We start from the raw sequence: 18,300 nt of genomic DNA, 5'->3' as shown, positions 1-18,300 counted from the left end.
ATCTCGAGGCAGCCCCAGTGGGCGTTGGTCAGTGGAGTGGACAGTGGACCTTACCGGGGGGGAGGCGTGAGTGCGGGAGGAAGGAAGGTACACGATACGCTAGTCTACGTTGGGGTGGCCATTAACCGTCACCGCTACTTGAAGCCATCAGGTAGAAACCCAACCATGGACGAGTATATATTGAGAAGCGCCGATGTATTGACTGAGACAGTATTTATGCAAGGAGACTATTCTGTGGTATCATGGCATGCTACATGCAAAATTGATTGTGGGTGAGCAATTCTGTATTGTATGTATGCTATCAAACCAGTATTCCAGAGACAAGCAAGCGCTGCGAATAGGTCTCACAATGGCTCGGGCTTTGAGCCCAATTGATGGATCTCCAGTAACCTCAAAACCAGATGCCCCATATCTCCTGGTCCGTGAGGCGAGCAAAGTCCGAATTAGGGGACCAGTCAAACCCCAGAACGAAAGCACGACACTGATGAGCATGAGCATGGGACGTCAATCTAATGTACGACTAGGGAGATGCAAGAAATAATATTGGATACCAGAGCAGTGCAGTCCTCGGTAGGCGTTTTACCTACGTACAAGACACATCCTAGCTACAGTTAAACGAATAAAGTGTAGGGTGGCTTTGCATCGTGACTATATTTATCTAAACCTACCTCAGTATAAGGCCGATACAGAGTTGCCTTCTTTTCAGGAACCAATCTATACAGGCACAAGACCAACTGCAACGACCCATCTCGTACGAGAATGTCCTCGGTTTGCCGCGCAATCGTGACCCATCCTGATCCAGGCACGGTAGAACAGACGCTGGAGCCGGGATAGCCAAGCAAGAAATCAAGACCCCTCGTTTTGCTGCCTCCAACCGAAGCCAAGCATTTCTCAAATCTTGAAGCTCTGCAGTCGACAGCTCCACCATCAAACAGGGGGCGTCGTGAGCTAACCTGAGGCGGTTATGTCAGTGGTCCAGTCTCAAGTGCCAAAAGACCAGACAAGACTTGCAGGAGGGGGACCCAGAAAAGAAGAAAAAAGAGGAGCTTTTGCTTGCATCTATCGGACGAGGTCCAGAGAAATATCGTCGTCGGACTTCTCGCTGGTACTAGACGTCTGCCGAAAAAAAGGCGAGCAAGAAAGGCCGAAAAAGAATAAGAAAATTTGTCCCCGTGTTGATGTTGCCACGGACACTGGTGGGGTTCATATGAATGGCTTGACCAACATTTTTTTCTTCATCTTTTTAAGCGACAACCGGAGTTGACGAGAACTAATTACTCGAGAACCCGCAGTAGGTAAAAGTCTCGACGCAACGAGATATCCATTCAATTGGGACAGAAAATTTCTGAACAGGCAAGCTAATGGATCAATGACATTACGCGCTGTCTTTGTGCCTGAACTTGGATGACCTTTTGGGCGTTACGTACCTAGATAGATATCCATAGCTTGACTTGGAACAGAATGTCGATGCTATTGTTTCTTCATGTCCATGCCCACCAGACTCCATAGAGCACCTGTGTGTTTTAAACCGGGTTCAATTCGAAACAAACAGTGTCTCTACTGTACACAGTACTTCTACCAACGCACCCATTCAATGCTGTCTTATTCACTGCTATCGTCATCTCAGCAATTTGACCAAACCTAGAGCCCCTCATTCCCCCTCCCTCTTCGTGAAAAAAAGGCACTGCCGTCATCAGTAGCTCTTAGCGTCAGACCAATTTTTAGAGCCAGAATATCCTCGTAGCGCGGGACTGTCATTGCCCAGTAAACGGTGCCCCTCTCGCGGATCATCCTCAACCTTTTCGCTCTTCTGACTTCTCGAGTCGAGCTCCGGATTTACCAAGCATGACCTCGGCATTGACTTTGTACCTCCAGGAACGAGCCATGTCGCAGAATAATGCGGCACAGCTCCCTGATCCTGAAATTAAGATGACACTTTTGCAAACTGAACACACAGAGAACTCAATGAGTCAATCGACAATCATCTCCCCAGAAATCAGCAGCTCTAGAGAAATCTTCATTGGCTGGTTCGTCCCGCTGTCACACTCACACACCCCTTTGCCTACCCTGGTAGCCGTAGTCTAGGCTGATGATGACTCTTTGCTGCCACGCATCCTGGCTGCCACGAAGCTTCAAACCTTTGGTAACTTTTCTTGCATGTGAATCAATGCATCCCGCATTATGTAAGTATTGAGTTCGCTGGATACTGCACCAAAGATAGTCTTTCGATCAGTAAGCCTTCGGCGATAGCTAAATCTTAATTTCGTTCGGAACTTCTTCAAGGAGAGCTGTAGTCGGTATGCTGAATCTTACGATGTGCCACTCTGAGTGACACCACTCAATGGTTTGATCCTGGTCCCTGAGGCGACCGTGAAGAATTGAAAGCTGGAGGACATCTCCACATTCTCAACTTTTTTTTTTGGAGGGGACTCAGATGTTTTCGTCGTTGATCTGTGCTCGTATCCGCGCGGATGGCGCTTATCGATATCTAATCTTATCTTATCGGCGACAAAATAATTGCCGTTGTCCTGCCAGCCCAACCGGACCAACGAAATAGAGTAAACACGCTCCCGCTAGGATTGTAACGTCAAATCCATGAATCCACCAGGCTAAACAGTTCTCGTCACGTCTTCTCCACGTTTGGTTCTGCTTTGCATTTGTTCCTGCATCCTAGCGAAATCTTTTGAGCTATCGCAGCGATCATAGCGGCATGGAGTCTTCACGCAAAGCATCACACAACCTGTTCGAGGTTTACCTGAGACTACGACCGCCGCCCTTGCGAAACGGTGATGGAGAGCGCATCCTCGAAGTTGAATCTCTCGAAGACGACTCGAAATCGACCCATGTTGTGCTAAACCCCCCTACCGATCGTCGACGAGCCATCGAGAAGTTCGCGTTTACCCAGGTGTTCGAGGAAGAAGCCAGCCAACTCGATGTGTTCCACGGTACAGAGATCGTTCCCTTTGTCGAGGGCGTTCTCGCTCCCGAAGGTGGCGAGGGAGCCGACGCGGTTGTTGCTACGTTAGGAGTCACTGGCTCGGGCAAGGTAAGCTTCGCGTCTACGCCAGAAGGACGTTGCTAATGACTGTAGACACACACGATCCTCGGTAGCAAATCCCAACGCGGCATGACCCAGCTTGCAATGGACGTGCTCTTTCGATCCATCGGCGAAAACATGATCGACGGAAACGATATCTTTACAGCGCAGGATTCTCTTCAGGAGTGTGATGAGGCTGAATCATCTCTGACCATTGCGTCGCACTTCTTGAGTCCATCCTTTCGCGACTCAGTGGCATCCAGAGCGCCGTCACGAGCCGCCACGCCAGGCCTTGTACGACCCCCGACATCAGCCCTTTCCTACATCAACTCTCCCATAACCCAACACGTCTCGAAGCTCGCCAGCGCGTTGTCTGGAGACTGCACACCAAGTCAGAAAAGTGTACGGCTTGTCACCGAAGGGGGTGGAACAACGCGTCCCAGTGAACGATAGAATTGTTCCCCTGGCCGCGACAGACAACCCCTTGGATCAATCGCAGCGTCTGCCAGCACGATGAATTGTTCCCCTACCTCGGCCGTGCCCAAGCGGGTTGCACGACACTTCATGTCACTCCGATCTGCCACACATGTAAGGAATATTGCTAAACAAGATTTAAAGGGCGAACGTAATATCATGTCTCCTCCTCCTCCCCGACGAGCGACGGCGCGCCCTTCGGCCTTTCCCGACCAACCCGACGTCAGCAACACCAGTGTTCCCTGCGACCCTTCAGCAGAGTATGCTATTGTCATCTCTATGTATGAAGTCCACAACGACCGTATATACGATCTCCTGACACCAGCTGCCAAATCCGCTGCGTCCAAGGAGCCGCGACGCCGTGCCTTGCTATTCAAATCGACCGAATTATCACCCGATCGAAAGGTTGTTGCGGGCCTGCGAAAGGTCATCTGCTCGAACTATACAGAGGCATTGACAATTGTCGAGACTGGTCTGCAGGAGCGCCGAGTTACTGGTACCGGTAGTAACAGTGTTTCGAGTCGAAGCCACGGCTTTTTTGTGTTTGAGGTCAAGAAACGGACTCGCAGTAGAAAACCTGGACCTTGGGGGGGAAGCAAGTTTACCATTGTCGATCTGGCAGGCAGCGAGAGAGCACGCGAGGCGAAGACGGCTGGTGCCACGCTTGCGGAGGCTGGCAAGATCAACGAGAGTCTGATGTACCTGGGTCAATGCCTTCAAACGCAAAGCGAAGCTGCAAGCTCTAGCAAGGTTAGTAACGGCAGGAGTAGTCATCAACATCAGCTAACATGCAACAGCCCAACATCGTTCCTTTCAGGCAATGCAAGCTCACTGAACTCCTCTTCTCCAACTCATTTCCTTCATCCTCTTCTTCACAGCCTCTTGCTCCTCGTCGTAACCCTCAACGAGGTGTGATGATCGTCACCGCCGACCCGAGGGGAGACTTTAACGCTACATCGCAAATCCTTCGATACAGTGCTCTTGCCCGTGAAGTAGCAGTGCCTCGCGTCCCTTCCATTACCAGCACCATCCTCTCGCCGACCCAAAATCGTTCGATTAGTCCAACCCTCAACTATAACCATTTGCGTCCAGTAGTGCCGTCTCACCATGTATCTTATAGAAATTACACCCCTCAGATGAACGTCGATGACCGTGCGACCATGGAAGTTGCCGCGCTTGAGATTGCCCGACTTAGCGAGGAGGCTGATCAATTGCGCGAAGAAGTCGGCCGACAAGCTGAAGCACGATTCACCGCTGAAGCTCATCTCTTGACCATGGAAGACCGCATGTTGGACCTCGAAGCAGCTATTCGCGAAGAATGCGCTAACGAGTTTGAGCAACGCCTGGCTCTCGAAATGGCTCGCTGGAAGAACTCAATGTCCATTGAGCAGGAGCGCACTGAAGAGCACTGGGACCGCAAGATTGAAGTGCTTGAGCGTGGTCTGGCTGCCGACGAGGATGGTGATAAAGAGAACGTTCTTATCGAAGACCTCGAAGAAGAGGTTGATAGGCTCCGCCGCGAAAACGGTATCCTCAAGCGCGAACTAGCCTCCCGCAGTCCTACAAAGCGCAGGCCCCTCGAAGAGCGAGAAGACTTTGCTGCCCCGACCGCAAAGCCACCAAGAGGCGACACCAGAGGCGATAGCGTTACCAACCTGGGACGCAAGCTGGAGCGCATGCGTGTTGGTGGTGAAAAGGCAAAGACCGTACCCGTAGTAGGTAGCGGCAGTCCCAAGAAGATGCGCAAGTTGGGAACGAGGAAGTGGGAGCACGAAGAAGACTTGGAATAGGATTTGTAAGCTTTAGCGTGTTCGCGATTAATATTTGGGACGGTTGGTCGGTTGGCTGGTTGGCTTTCGGTTTATAGATCTGGTCTATTATGGGATGGCCTGGTTGGAGTATACCCTTGTGTAATGATATTTTTCTAATGCTTCAGACGATAAATCAGTCTAGTCTTCTTTATACATCCACCTGGCGTAGCTGTTGCAGCTGTTCTAGCTGTGTGTTTCCTGTACATTGATAGTGTCATTGTGGACTCCTTGACTTACTGGCATGAGGAAATACTCAAAGGTTTCATGTCTGCTGTTTTACCAAACAATGCCCTTTCTGATGGCCAATATGTGCCACTGCTCATTTGAGCTGTTCAAAACGGCGGTTGTTGGCTGTCAACGGCAATAATGGCAATTGAGTTCTTTCCCGCCGGACAAGGCGGCACTTTTCAACCCCCGAGGCAGAATGACGATCCTCTCGTGCCGAAGAGCGAAATGCACATCAAACAACACATCACCTGTAAGCTGACCTACTCCTCCAATCATGAATTCCAAGATTAGCGCTAGGACATCAGCTCTGGCATGAGGTTACAACCATGTGCGCCACATACTGCACTGCCCGACGAATAGTTAAGCGTGGACATGCCTCTGCAGCCTGATTCTTCAGCTGCAGCGCAAGCAGCTGAAAGCTTGCCGCTAGGTACAAGAAGCCGTCGCCTACCCCCAGAGATATGAGTGCATCTTTCTTTGAGTAACTATCTATCCCGTAACTTCTCTATGCAATGGCCGAGTTCGCTGCTGTTGGGGTCGCAGCCAGCGTTCTGCAGGTGATCGACTTTGGCACTCGCTTCATTGCTACTGCCTGGCAACTCAGCAGATCCGAGCACGATTTTCTCATGAGTCTTGAAGACCTACGTAAAACGTCGGACAACTTTAGAGATGCCCAGCGCACTCTGGAGAGCACCGATCCGGGATCGAACAAGGCGGTAGAGTCACTGGTGCAGAAAAGCGTTGCCATTTCTGAGGAAATGACCAATTCTCTGGACAAGATCGGTCGGGGGCGGAGCGCTTTGAAGAAAGCCTGGCTTACACTGTGGAAGGAGGAGAAGCTCAAGACTCTCGAAGTGAGGCTGAGAGAAGTGCAGCTGGACTTGACCTTTCACATGACAGTCGACCTCAGGTAAGCTAATGCCCGCCGAGAGCCTGAAACAATATTATTGAGTCGGCTTGTACCATCTGCAAGAACTCTCGTATTTTATACCTCAAAGCTCAGAAAGCAGCGTTTCTGTTACCCTCTCGGACCAAGGCGTAACTCACAGTCAGTCACAGATCAGTCGTGCGAGACAGCGCGGAGAAACAGGACCAAATACTACAAGAGCTCCGTAAGTCAAGCTCAAACAACTCAACAGAGAAGGCAGAAGCCCCAATCGACTCAAATTTGGGTTATGGAGCTTCGATAGTTGAGTGCTTGACTGACGGCCTTCAACTCCATGAGAAGATCAAGTCAGAGCTCATTGGCGATCTGGTTGCAAACATATACAACTTGGAGGGAGAATATCCGCTTCTCTCTGATGCTTCGGACATCCAACTATCTGATGAAAGGAGGACCAAGTTGGAGCAACTGTTTATCTCCAGACTCTGCTACGACACTATGCAAGAGAGAGAATTGACCATCAAAGATGCCCACAAAGGCACGTTCCGTTGGGTCTTTGAGGATGGAGATGTTACCGGCTTTAAGAACTGGCTCGTGTCCGACGAAACACTTTACTGGATTACCGGGAAACCAGGATCAGGCAAGTCCACTCTAATGAGATATCTTCTTCAACCTGTCAGCCAGAACCAAGATGGCAATAGTGGATCGACCACAAGATCTACGAGCTCAGAGATTGCGATTCTCCCTCATGGCAGGTGTGAGGAGCATCTAAAACAATGGGCCGGCAATAATGATAAGCTCACGGTCGTCTCCTTTCACTTTTGGGCGGTTGGATCAAAGCTGCAAAGCTCTCAAGAGGGTCTCTTCCGAACACTGCTTGTGCAACTCCTCCGTGCCCACCCAGAGGCCATTCCCATAGTTGCCCCGTTGCGATGGGAGTCTCTATGTCTCTTCAACCTCGATCCGAAAGGTTTCAGTCATATTGAGCTAGGTGACATGTTCCAACAAGCAATTGCCTACATTAGTACTCGTGCTAAACTTGCCATGTTCATCGATGGCTTGGACGAGTTCGAGGGAAACTGCCATGACCTCATTTCTCTCGTGCAGAGATGCGTGGAATCTCCCATCAAGATATGCATCTCAAGCCGTCCTTGGGTAGAGTTTGAGGGGGCCTTCGGGGACTGCCCTAGGCTCAAGATGGAGGACTTGTCTCACCAGGATATCTCGAATTACGTCTCTGCGAAGTTTGAAGCCGATGCTCAGTTCAAAAGTCTGCAGCGAAGGCAAGCCCGCGTCGCCACGGAACTGGTTGAGTCTATCGTTAAGAAGTCCAGTGGCGTGTTCTTGTGGGTTACCATTGTTGTAGCCTCTCTTCTTGCAGGTATAGGAGCAGGCGATCGTGTTGAAGATCTGCAGAAGCGGCTTCGTCTACTTCCAGCAGAAATCAAGAACCTGTACGAAAGGATACTTGAGAATATTGATTCTGGATACCGCGAGCATACTGCCCAGCTACTCAAACTGATGGCGGCATTCGAGACGCAGCCTTCGCCACTGCTGTTTTGGTATGCAGACGAGGTGGACTTCATGGGCCGAGCCATCAACGAAGATCTCACTACAGTATCGCGTCATGAGGTATTGGAACGCATAGAAGACATTCGTCGCCGCCTCAACAGCCGATGCAAGGGTTTGCTCGAGATTAATAAGAGCGTAACCACAACGACTCATTCTAGCTCGCACTTTGGAGGCACTGTTGATTATCTACACAAGACCGTATATGAGTTTGTCTGCAGTCGCAGAACCCAACGAAGGCTTCGGAGATATCTCAAAAAGCCGTACGATGCCAATCTCAGAGTCGCGGCGGCGTATGCTGCCTTGGCGAAGGGTGCAGTGAATTGGACAAACACAAAGTCCAGGATCAGAGATGTTCAGAAGAGTCATTTTAGTTTAAGTCTCATTTCCTGCTTGGATTATGCCTCAAGGGTACCTCCCGGTTCAAGTAAGCAAGTTGTACGATTGCTCGATCATCTAACCTGCGTCGGCCCTGTCCTGCCTCACGATATATGGCAACTGGTAAATGACACCAGACCTCACATACTGCACAAACTCCCGACAGACTCGTGGGCAAAGCACTTGGCTTCTCTTGATCCCTACACCGTCCTGAAAAACAGCTCTAGCGAGAAGATGCTGTGCCTGGCAACTTCAATGTCAGTGGTAGAATATGTCAAGGCAAGAGCAAAGCCGGGAGGTTGTGTTGCCACTCATCGCGCAACGACTACTTCAAAGCGAAACGGGTTGGAAGGGTTGGGTCTGCTGGCAGGGCGAATGCTAGGTAAATGGTTTGGCTACAACAAAGTTTCCCTTCTCTCTCTTGTCTGCTTGTCCGATTCAAACAGCAAGCGGATACTTGAACACTTGCTTGACAAAGGAGCAAAGCCAAACATGAGGTTTTCGAAACCTAGCGGTTTTACTCTAGTCCGATTGACGCCGTGGGAAGAAATCTTGGCTGAGGCTTTCAGGTACTGTATCGCATACGAGGAGGACAACAAGCAAAAAGACAACGTGCTGAGATGTGTGCGTCTGATGCTGGACGCGGGGGCCAAAGTCAATCTCAAAACGGTCAAAACAGCAAGCAAGCATGCTTCATCAAATATAGACGAGGAAGACGCGTACCGATGCCTCAAGCGCATGAAAGCAGATCCAGATGCTCGGCTTGAAGTTGTGGTGAATGAAGGTCCGATCACGAGTTCATATTGCACCCAACTTACCCGATCGATTTCCTCCGTATCCTCATATACCATTTCAACAGCTTCAAGTGTGTAGAGGGTGACAAAAAGAAGCATCCTGTTGGGGGTTGGAAAGTCTGGTTGCTGAGAGCATAGAAGCGGAAACTAGCGAGCGAGACAGTTTATATCATTTGAACTACATCTTTCATATCATAATAGAGCCTAGGGATTGACTTGCCTTTCGCCCCTGATGGCATCAAGTAGTGAACGAGGTGCGACTTGCAAGGCAGAAGAGCGATCAATGAGCGGGATTAAGACGGCAGCAGCGCTGGACCCTGAATTTTGAACTTGACCCGAAGCGACGGATTGTCCACAGAGCGGCCAGTAACCAGTAGCTTGGATATAGCCGAGCAGCGTTGTATTTGGGAACATTGATCAAGTTGCCAATCATCAAGCCAGGCCAATATCTACCCTGGGCTGAAACGTGCTGCAGATATTTGTTATGTGTACCACGTGACTGAACTGGCAAGAGAAAACATAGACGTTGCTTATGTTTATAGGTCGACGCGTAAAGGTAAATAAATCATCGTATTACATACAAGGAATACCTGGGGTTCAATAAGCTTCAAGACCAAGAGAGTAAGCTGGCGATACGCCTTGTCAACTCAGCCCAACGCCCAGTGCCCAGCGTAGCACCGCCTCAAGATGAAACGTAATGGCAACAACAATGCAGCGAGCGGTTGGTTCCGTTGGTTTGAGCAGTGAGACTGTCTGTGTTTACACGGTGCTACCTGCATATTCGCGGTAATGTTGGTTTTGAACACCTGTATCTTTGAGTCTTGGCTGTCTCTGTTGGTTTATGTGTTGTTCCTGTTAAAGATCATGGAACGGACCCTCGGAGCTGGTGGGAGCCCGTAAAGGGAGCTCTTGCTTTTCCAGGGGTCCTCGAAGGATGAGATCCACTGTAGATTGGCAGGGGGTGCTGTATCAATCAATGCTCGAGGCAGCAAAAGTGTAAATTGCTACAGAAATAGATTTTGACTAGTAGAAAGATAAAAAAGTATGGCAGTTGAAGAATCCAATAATTGATATCTACCTTTTGTTGTTAAATTAGCTGTTGCAAGAGACGTAGACAACGGGTATACAGTGTTTAATGTCGACTGTCAGATGAGAGGGGAAACGTGGAGAACAGCAATAAAGTGCTCTTTATGTGACACCGTTTGAACAGCAATAACGGTGCACTGTTTCTTTGACACCTGAATACCTCTCTCTTCAACAAGAGGCTGGTAGGTAGGTAGGGTCGCATGACTTGACACTTTAGATCCCCTCCGATTCCTGTTTCCCTTCTTTTCTCTTTTCCTTCTCTCATTCTTTTACTGTGTTTGTTTCTGTTTGCGCGATTCCGTTTTATAGCAGCAGCAGCAGCAGAAGCGAAGCGCTTAATGATAAACGCCTAACCCTTACTCTCCTGAATCATCGCCAAGTCGTCGCAGCCCCACGAGTCGAGTCGAGTCGAACTGTGCGTGAAAAGCTGTCGTCATATTCTATACGAAAAGAAAACCCGCCCTTGAACAAACAGAAACAGAACAGACCTGATACGCGCCCTCCACATTTTACCGTCATTTGAGCTGTTCTCTTCCCACTCATTTCCCCCTTCTCTATTACCTCCTCTCGATCGCATCGCATCGTCTCTTCTTTTTATTTTATCTCTTCACATTATCTCTTATCAGCTCAACATGACGTGGGAACTCTCTCAGAGGCGGTTTATCCGCTCCATCAACTCAAAGTACATTTACGGTCGCATCGTAAGTCCCTATCGCGCGCCCTCTTTTTTTTTCTTACTGTCTTTACCTGATGGTCCCGATCCCATCGCTATCTCTACTGGGCTGCCAACTCTATGATCAGTCGCCACTTTATCTTCCCCAGTATTTTCCCCAACTACGTATTCAGCTCTATCGTCATCGCTTCAAATCTCTTTTATCTTGTCGACTTTTTTTTCTTTTTTTTTTCTCTTGATGGCATCATTGCTACTACATACACATGTTGCGCACTTTTACATCCTTTTTATTTCCTTTCGACTCGTTGCGGCTCTGTTTCCTCTTTTGTGCTGTTAGGCCCAAACGCTGACGACATCTTTCTCGTGGTAGCCTCTACTGCATACCATTGTCTTTTTAATCGAAATGGCTTTCATCGCTAGACTTACTGCTAGATTTAACTCTTACTATGATGAACGACCACGTATGTCGCCTTTTCTAACAGCCTTTGTCGATCAGAGCGATATCATGGCAGGGCATAGCTAACAATCACCCGCAGTCATGACCATGATGGTCACAAACGCCATCCTCGGAGGCGTCGCCGACACAGTTGCCCAGTCCATCACCGCCATCCGCGAACGAGCTATCCGCCAGCCCGGTGGCCTCAAGAAGAACGACGGCGTCGCCATTGAGATCCACGAGCTCGACCGCAAGAACCCTTTCTACGAGCGCGACCTGATCCCCGACTCGGTCGGCCTCCCCCCACCCTTTGACTTTGAGCGTCTCACCCGCTTCATGGCCTACGGTTTCTGCATGGCCCCCGTCCAGTTCAAGTGGTTCCGATTCCTCGGGCGTATCTTCCCTGTCACCAAGACCAGCGCCTTCGTCCCCGCCATGAAGCGCGTTGCTTTCGACCAGCTCATCTTTGCGCCGTTCGGTCTGGCTGTTTTCTACACCACCATGACAATTGCTGAGGGCGGTGGTCGTCGCGCTGTGTCCAACAAGCTTCGGGACATGTACATCCCTACTCTCAAGGCCAACTATGTTGTCTGGCCTGCTGTGCAAATTGTCAACTTCCGTTTGATGCCTGTTCAGTTCCAGCTGGTATGTGGAGCTTGCGCAAGATTGCCTTGAACAGATTACTAACGTTTTTATAGCCTTTCGTGTCGACAATTGGTATTGCCTGGACAGCATACCTCTCCTTGACCAACTCTGCATCCGAGTAAACTTATTATATCTTCGAAACGTCGTCAAATCGGCGTCGAGCCAGCTACAGGTGCATCGTATCAGATTATATTGACTATGATGATGGTTCAGTCCATCACGTACAACCGGCGTTGAGATTTTCTTTGTTCATATACTGCAAGCCCTGCGATTTGCGAGAGGTCAAGGCCTCAATATTATTTGCAGAAACTGCCTGGCATGGCATCTTCCATTTTATTGTCGTTATGGAATTGGGTTACGGACCATGTTTAGAGTAACGACTTGTGTCTCGTTCGGAGTTTCGGGTAGGTAGATGTTTTAAACGATATGAATTGACATTTGTTCGCGATTGTGTCTGCTCGGCGAACCATTGACCTGTGTGGCTAGCTTTATTGATACAAGCTCAATCGATGTTCAAAATACCTACGTAAGATGTAACGGAAGTATCACAAGTCAAAGTTGATTCTCACATAATACGGCTATTGATGCATCTGGGCGTCGTTTGTGCGTCGAAGAAACTAATAGCTCGTAGATAATACCGTTGTGGCGTACAGGTTAGACTTTTCCTGGCTTGGCCTTTTGTGCCTCACGCAATGAAAATTGCAAAGTCCCAGCGACAAGACAAAGCAAACAAGCACACGACACCAGATGCAAATGCAAATGCAAATGCAAATGCAGCTGCAGCTACTACAGCTACACAAACAGAAGCTCTGTCAAATACGGATTGGGAATACGGAACATTACAGTCCAACCCCGCAAAGAACAAGGGCCCCCTGTGAGTGAGTGACGCTGGAGCCCGATAGTCGGCGTCTGACTCAAGAATTCAAGGGGGCAAGGGTAGTGGAGAATAAAGATGTTCAGACTGTTGATCAGACATGTTCAAGGGCAACTGAGTTCGTCATAGCTTGGAAATATGGAATGGAGTACAGTACAGCACGGTGGAAGAGTGTTTTCATTGAATTGTTATAGAATACAATTGGTGATATGTATCTTGCAGCAGCAGCAGCAGTAGCCCGCTTGTCTCACCCAAGACCCAATTGAACAACAAATACCTGATACTAATTAACCACGAGTACTGTCATAAATTCTCTTTCTTCCGCACTCTCTAATCGGACTAATCCCGGCCACAGGGTCAGGGTCGGTCAGGGTCTTTGTACCGTGCTAGCAAAGTTTGTCCTCAGCTTGGCGTATGATTTGATAGTGCCATGGCTCAAGTGCGTCACTCATTATGGAAACTTTTTTCATCTCTCCTCCGCCATTCGGAGCTCAGCCATTAGTATACTGCATTGGTACAGGTACCTCTCTTCTTTTTTTCTTCCCCGCCCCCACCAATAACCAATAACCTGGCCCAAGTCCGCCTCTTCTGCTCGTGGTAGATAACTTAACCCAACAAGGCCCCAACTTTTGACTTTTCAACTTCCCAATTCTCTTACCTTTGATCCTTCAGCTTCGGAATCTCCTTCTTCTTCCAGATACCCCAGATTTCGTTTCGTTTCCCATCATATCATAACATCTTAACTGCCCATCATGTCCAACGTCGAGGTCACAGAGAACGGGGCTGCTCCCACCATCCACAAGCCTCACCACAATGCTGCTCTGCCTTACCAGTCCGTCGGCGACTTTCTCTCCAACACCAACAACTTCAAGATCATTGAGAGCACCTTGAGAGAGGGCGAGCAGTTTGCCAATGCCTACTTTGACACAGGTATGTCGTCACTGTATCTATCACAAGCTTGAGAAGTAGCCAACTAACATGATTGTGCCCAACAGAGACCAAGATCAAGATGTACGACGACCCTCGCTCCATCTACCCATCGGCGATCGATTTCCTAACATTTCTATAGTGCCAAGGCTCTCTCTGACTTTGGTGTCGAGTACATTGAGCTCACCAGCCCTCTTGCTTCTCCCCAGTCCCGCAAGGACTGCGAGGAGATCTGCAAGCTCGGTCTCAAGGCCAAGATCCTCACCCGTGAGTCTTCAATTGCGAAAGAAATTGATCTGTAAACAATTCGCTAACATAATATTAGACGTGCGATGCACAGTAAGTTCTCGTGCGATTTCGGCCACGTCGAGCCTAAATTAACACTAGCGTAGATGGAAGATGCTAAGGTCGCTGTTGAGACCGGTGTCGATGGTGATTATCCCAATGCCTTAATTGCTGTTTGACAGGTGCTAATTATTCCCAGGTGTCGATGTCGTTATTGGTACTTCTCAGTACTTGAGAGAGCACTCTCATGGAAAGGATATGGCTTACATCAAGGAGTCTGCCATTGAGGTCATCCGATACATCAAGAGGTTTGTCGCCTTACCACAAGAATGCTGAAAGACCACTGTACTGACTGTCCATTTAGCCAAGGCAAGGAGGTCCGATTCTCTTCCGAGGACTCTTTCCGAGTATGTTCCAGCCTCCAATCCCACTTGGGGGAAATTGGTAGCTAACGCAAATAACAGAGTGACCTTGTCGACCTTCTCAGCCTTTACCAGGCTGTTGACAAGGAGGGTGTTCACCGTGTTGGTGTCGCTGACACAGTCGGCTGCGCTTCTCCTCGCCAGGTCTACGACCTTGTCCGAACTCTCCGTGGTGTTGTCGGCTGCGACATCGAGTGCCATTGTAAGATTCCCTCACCAACGGGCTGGTATGATAGAAACTGACATCAATAGTCCACAACGACACTGGCTGCGCCATTGCCAACGCCCACGCTGCCCTCGAGGCCGGAGCCACCCACATCGACACCTCGGTCCTCGGAATCGGCGAGCGCAACGGTATCACCCCTCTCGGAGGTCTCTTGGCCCGTATGATCGTCAACAGCCACGACTACGTCACCTCTCGATACAAGCTCCACAAGCTCAAGGAGATTGAGGACCTCGTCGCCGAGGCCGTCGAGATCAACGTCCCCTTCAACAACTACATCACCGGTTTCTGTGCCTTTACCCACAAGGCCGGTATCCACGCCAAGGCTATCCTCAACCAGCCCAGCACATACGAGATCATCGACCCTGCTGATTTCGGCATGTCCCGATATGTTCACTTCGCTTCTAGATTGACTGGCTGGAACGCCATCAAGAGTCGTGTTGAGCAGCTCGGATTGAACATGACTGATGATCAGATCAAGCAAGTGTAAGTTTGACAGCTCGCCTAACCTTGGGGAAATTATTTACTGACACACTCGACAGTACTGCCAAGATCAAGGACCTAGCTGATGTGCGTCCTCTCGCTATTGACGATACGGACTCAATTATCCGCTCTTTCCACTTTGATCTTCAGAGATCTTAAAGAAACGGCATGTATGAACAAAGTAAAATGATCTGTCTGGGATGGTAAAAAGATAAAGGAGTTTTGTTTAGGATGGTCATAAGAAAACACAAAACAATTACTGGCCTCGTTTTTTACATACTTGATGAATCATTTCGTTGCATGTGTCATGGTGAAATGTCGTGATTGATGTGATGGAGGTTTGGTGAGTAAAGACTTGTTGCGAGAATTATAATGCTCAGACGTGGAAGAGTAGTAGTTTTCTTGATCGAGTGGGTTGACGGTCCGGGATTGAACTCGGCGGTTACATACGATGCTACCAGGTCTTCAAGGAGACAAGAGTCAAGGAGTGGCCTGTCCTGATATAATTGACCGAGATGTAAGTGGTCTGAGGAATCTGTGGCGACGGATGGGTTGTAGAGCATAATAAGTACATGTCAAGCAAGATTGTTTATCGAGTTTAGACTATCAGATCACCTCTCAACGTGGGATTCTCGCAGATTCTATTTGCTAGCTTAGACCTCATATCTGATGCATATCACGATTACAGTTATGCCAACTGTTGATTGTCAACGGCTTCCCTAATCGAAATACTGGTGGGGTCGTATCATGTTTGGAAGCACCCGATTGATCGCCTTCTCGTTTCACTGTACGGACACAGGCCGACAAGGTAGACATGGTGTTGTACGTAACAGCTCAAACAGCGCATGTCTCGGCGATGCAGTATATAACGTAAGGTATCTTGAGCCGATCCGCGTCTCTCCGGGGATATCTTCACCCGCATAGCCAGAAGTCGGGAGAATCGCCGTAACCCGGCGACATGGAGAAACAGAAACATGATGTCCCGTGTTTTGTCTGGACATTGAAGTCCGTGCTGGGAATGTGTGGACTTTTTCTTCGTTCACTGTAGAAACTACTAGGTAGGTAGACCGAGACGACACCGATCGTGTCGTGTCATGGCATGGAAAAGGCAGAAAATTGTCATGGGAATTAGAAGCAAAAGGGTACTGATAACAAGACACCTCACGCCAGATTCACGGCTCGAGTGTCTTGTCCAGGGGTTTCCATCATTCCACCACCTACGAGTGCAGCCGCGAAAGCCCCGCCAGCGTCATCGCGTTGAGATTGACCCCCACCTGCTGAGACTCTGCCGCAGTATCAGCGCCTGTACCAGTAGCAGCGACGGCACCTCTAGCACTATTTACAGCCAGACGTTCCCCTCCCCAGCAATCACCTCTCTTTTTCTTCTTCCCTCATCAACCCTTCATCCTCAATTCTTTTACTTCCTACAAACCATCGCAATCATGTCGCTGTCCAACAAGCTTTCCATCGCCGACGTCGACGTCAAGGGCAAGAAGGTCCTCATCCGAGTAAGTACACGCAGCGAACAAAAGTTGCTGATTGACCCCGCGATCATGATTGTTGAGCTTGATTGAGCTCCCCGCACTTCATCGTCAGATGTTATGAGCGTCAATTGAGGCGTTCCTATGGAATAGCCCTCGAGCTGTATCATCAAGACTCGATTGCAGCTACGATTATTACAATCATTTATCTTCAATCACGCCCTCCTCTCATTAAACCCTCAACAACGCAATACCCCGCCATCTCCAAATCTTCACAGCTAACAAAACTCCTCCTAGGTCGACTTCAACGTCCCTCTCGACGCCGACAAGAACATCACCAACAACCAGCGAATTGTCGGTGCTCTCCCCACCATCAAGTACGCCCTCGAGAATGGCGCCAAGTCCGTCATCCTCATGTCCCACCTCGGACGCCCCAACGGCTCCCCCAACGAGAAGTACTCCCTCAAGCCCGTTGTCGCCGAGCTCGAGAAGCTCCTCAGCAAGAAGGTCACCTTTGCCCCCGACTGTGTCGGCCCCGAGGTCGAGGAGATCGTCAACAAGGCTGAGGATGGCTCTGTCATCCTCCTCGAGAACCTCCGATTCCACATCGAGGAGGAGGGCTCCTCCAAGGACAAGGAGGGCAACAAGACCAAGGCCGACAAGGCTCAGGTTGAGGCTTTCCGCAAGGGTCTGACCGCTCTTGGTGACGTCTACATCAGTGAGTATCCCAATCTCCCTCCATCATGACTGCAGTGCAATGCTAACAACAACAGACGACGCTTTCGGCACTGCTCACCGTGCTCACTCTTCCATGGTCGGTGTCGATCTCCCCCAAAAGGCCTCCGGTTTCCTCGTCAAGAAGGAGCTCGAGTACTTCGCCAAGGCCCTCGAGAACCCCCAGCGCCCCTTCCTTGCCATCCTCGGTGGTGCCAAGGTCTCCGACAAGATCCAGCTCATCGACAACCTCCTTGACAAGGTTAACACCCTCATCATCTGCGGTGGCATGGCCTTCACCTTCAAGAAGACCCTCGAGAACGTCTCCATCGGAAACTCCCTCTTCGACGAGGCTGGCTCCAAGACCGTCGGTAACCTCGTTGAGAAGGCCAAGCAGAAGGGTGTCAAGCTCGTCCTCCCCGTCGACTACATCACCGCCGACAAGTTCGACAAGGATGCCAACACTGGCTACGCCACTGACAAGGACGGTATCCCCGACGGCTGGCAGGGACTTGACTGCGGTGAGGAGTCCGTCAAGCTCTACAAGGAGGCCATCGCCGATGCCAAGACCATCCTCTGGAACGGTCCCGCCGGTGTCTTTGAGTTCGAGAAGTTCGCCAGCGGCACCAAGGCCACTCTCGACGCCGTCGTTGACGCTGTCCAGAAGGACGGCAAGATCGTCATCATCGGTGGTGGTGACACCGCCACCGTCGCCAAGAAGTACGGCGTTGAGGACAAGATTAGCCACGTCTCTACCGGCGGTGGTGCCAGCTTGGAGCTCCTCGAGGGCAAGGAGCTTCCCGGTGTTACTGCTCTGTCCAGTAAGTAAATAATATCCAATTTGTTGGAGTACGAATTATATGAACCTGTTGATGAC

The 18,300-nt window shown here is 49.8% G+C and overlaps 6 protein-coding genes across 6 annotated transcripts; all 6 read left to right on the top strand.

Annotated features, from left to right (window-relative positions):
• Positions 1-349: 349 nt before the first annotated feature.
• On the top strand, positions 350-605 carry FPSE_05280 (uncharacterized protein; the record flags this gene model as incomplete). The annotated part of the gene is made up of 2 exons (XM_009258398.1): positions 350-514; positions 555-605. 2 exons carry the CDS (start codon positions 350-352, stop codon positions 603-605), a joined length of 216 nt encoding a protein of 71 aa, XP_009256673.1.
• Positions 606-2,710: 2,105 nt separating this feature from the next.
• On the top strand, positions 2,711-5,301 carry FPSE_05281 (uncharacterized protein; the record flags this gene model as incomplete). The annotated part of the gene is made up of 4 exons (XM_009258399.1): positions 2,711-3,046; positions 3,092-3,439; positions 3,656-4,261; positions 4,309-5,301. The coding sequence occupies 4 exons, from the start codon at positions 2,711-2,713 to the stop codon at positions 5,299-5,301; spliced, it is 2,283 nt and encodes a 760-aa protein (XP_009256674.1).
• A 761-nt stretch (positions 5,302-6,062) lies between these two features.
• On the top strand, positions 6,063-9,253 carry FPSE_05282 (uncharacterized protein; the record flags this gene model as incomplete). Its single annotated transcript, XM_009258400.1, has 2 exons — positions 6,063-6,460; positions 6,610-9,253. The coding sequence occupies 2 exons, from the start codon at positions 6,063-6,065 to the stop codon at positions 9,251-9,253; spliced, it is 3,042 nt and encodes a 1,013-aa protein (XP_009256675.1).
• Positions 9,254-10,892: 1,639 nt separating this feature from the next.
• FPSE_05283 (uncharacterized protein) lies at positions 10,893-12,892 on the top strand (the record flags this gene model as incomplete). Its single annotated transcript, XM_009258401.1, has 6 exons — positions 10,893-10,961; positions 11,304-11,394; positions 11,470-12,014; positions 12,068-12,132; positions 12,516-12,540; positions 12,668-12,892. 6 exons carry the CDS (start codon positions 10,893-10,895, stop codon positions 12,890-12,892), a joined length of 1,020 nt encoding a protein of 339 aa, XP_009256676.1.
• Positions 12,893-13,640: 748 nt separating this feature from the next.
• On the top strand, positions 13,641-15,387 carry FPSE_05284 (uncharacterized protein; the record flags this gene model as incomplete). The annotated part of the gene is made up of 10 exons (XM_009258402.1): positions 13,641-13,818; positions 13,884-13,899; positions 13,958-14,082; positions 14,141-14,154; positions 14,208-14,247; positions 14,300-14,408; positions 14,465-14,507; positions 14,565-14,724; positions 14,775-15,231; positions 15,288-15,387. The coding sequence occupies 10 exons, from the start codon at positions 13,641-13,643 to the stop codon at positions 15,385-15,387; spliced, it is 1,242 nt and encodes a 413-aa protein (XP_009256677.1).
• Positions 15,388-16,670: 1,283 nt separating this feature from the next.
• FPSE_05285 (uncharacterized protein) lies at positions 16,671-18,252 on the top strand (the record flags this gene model as incomplete). The annotated part of the gene is made up of 3 exons (XM_009258403.1): positions 16,671-16,736; positions 17,007-17,427; positions 17,483-18,252. 3 exons carry the CDS (start codon positions 16,671-16,673, stop codon positions 18,250-18,252), a joined length of 1,257 nt encoding a protein of 418 aa, XP_009256678.1.
• Positions 18,253-18,300: the final 48 nt, after the last annotated feature.

This window comes from Fusarium pseudograminearum, chromosome 2 (genome assembly GCF_000303195.2).
Source record: "Fusarium pseudograminearum CS3096 chromosome 2, whole genome shotgun sequence".
Classification (NCBI taxonomy): Eukaryota; Fungi; Ascomycota; class Sordariomycetes; order Hypocreales; family Nectriaceae; genus Fusarium; species Fusarium pseudograminearum.
The sequence above is the reverse complement of the archived record's forward strand: the minus strand, read 5'-3'. Positions and strand labels throughout refer to the sequence as shown.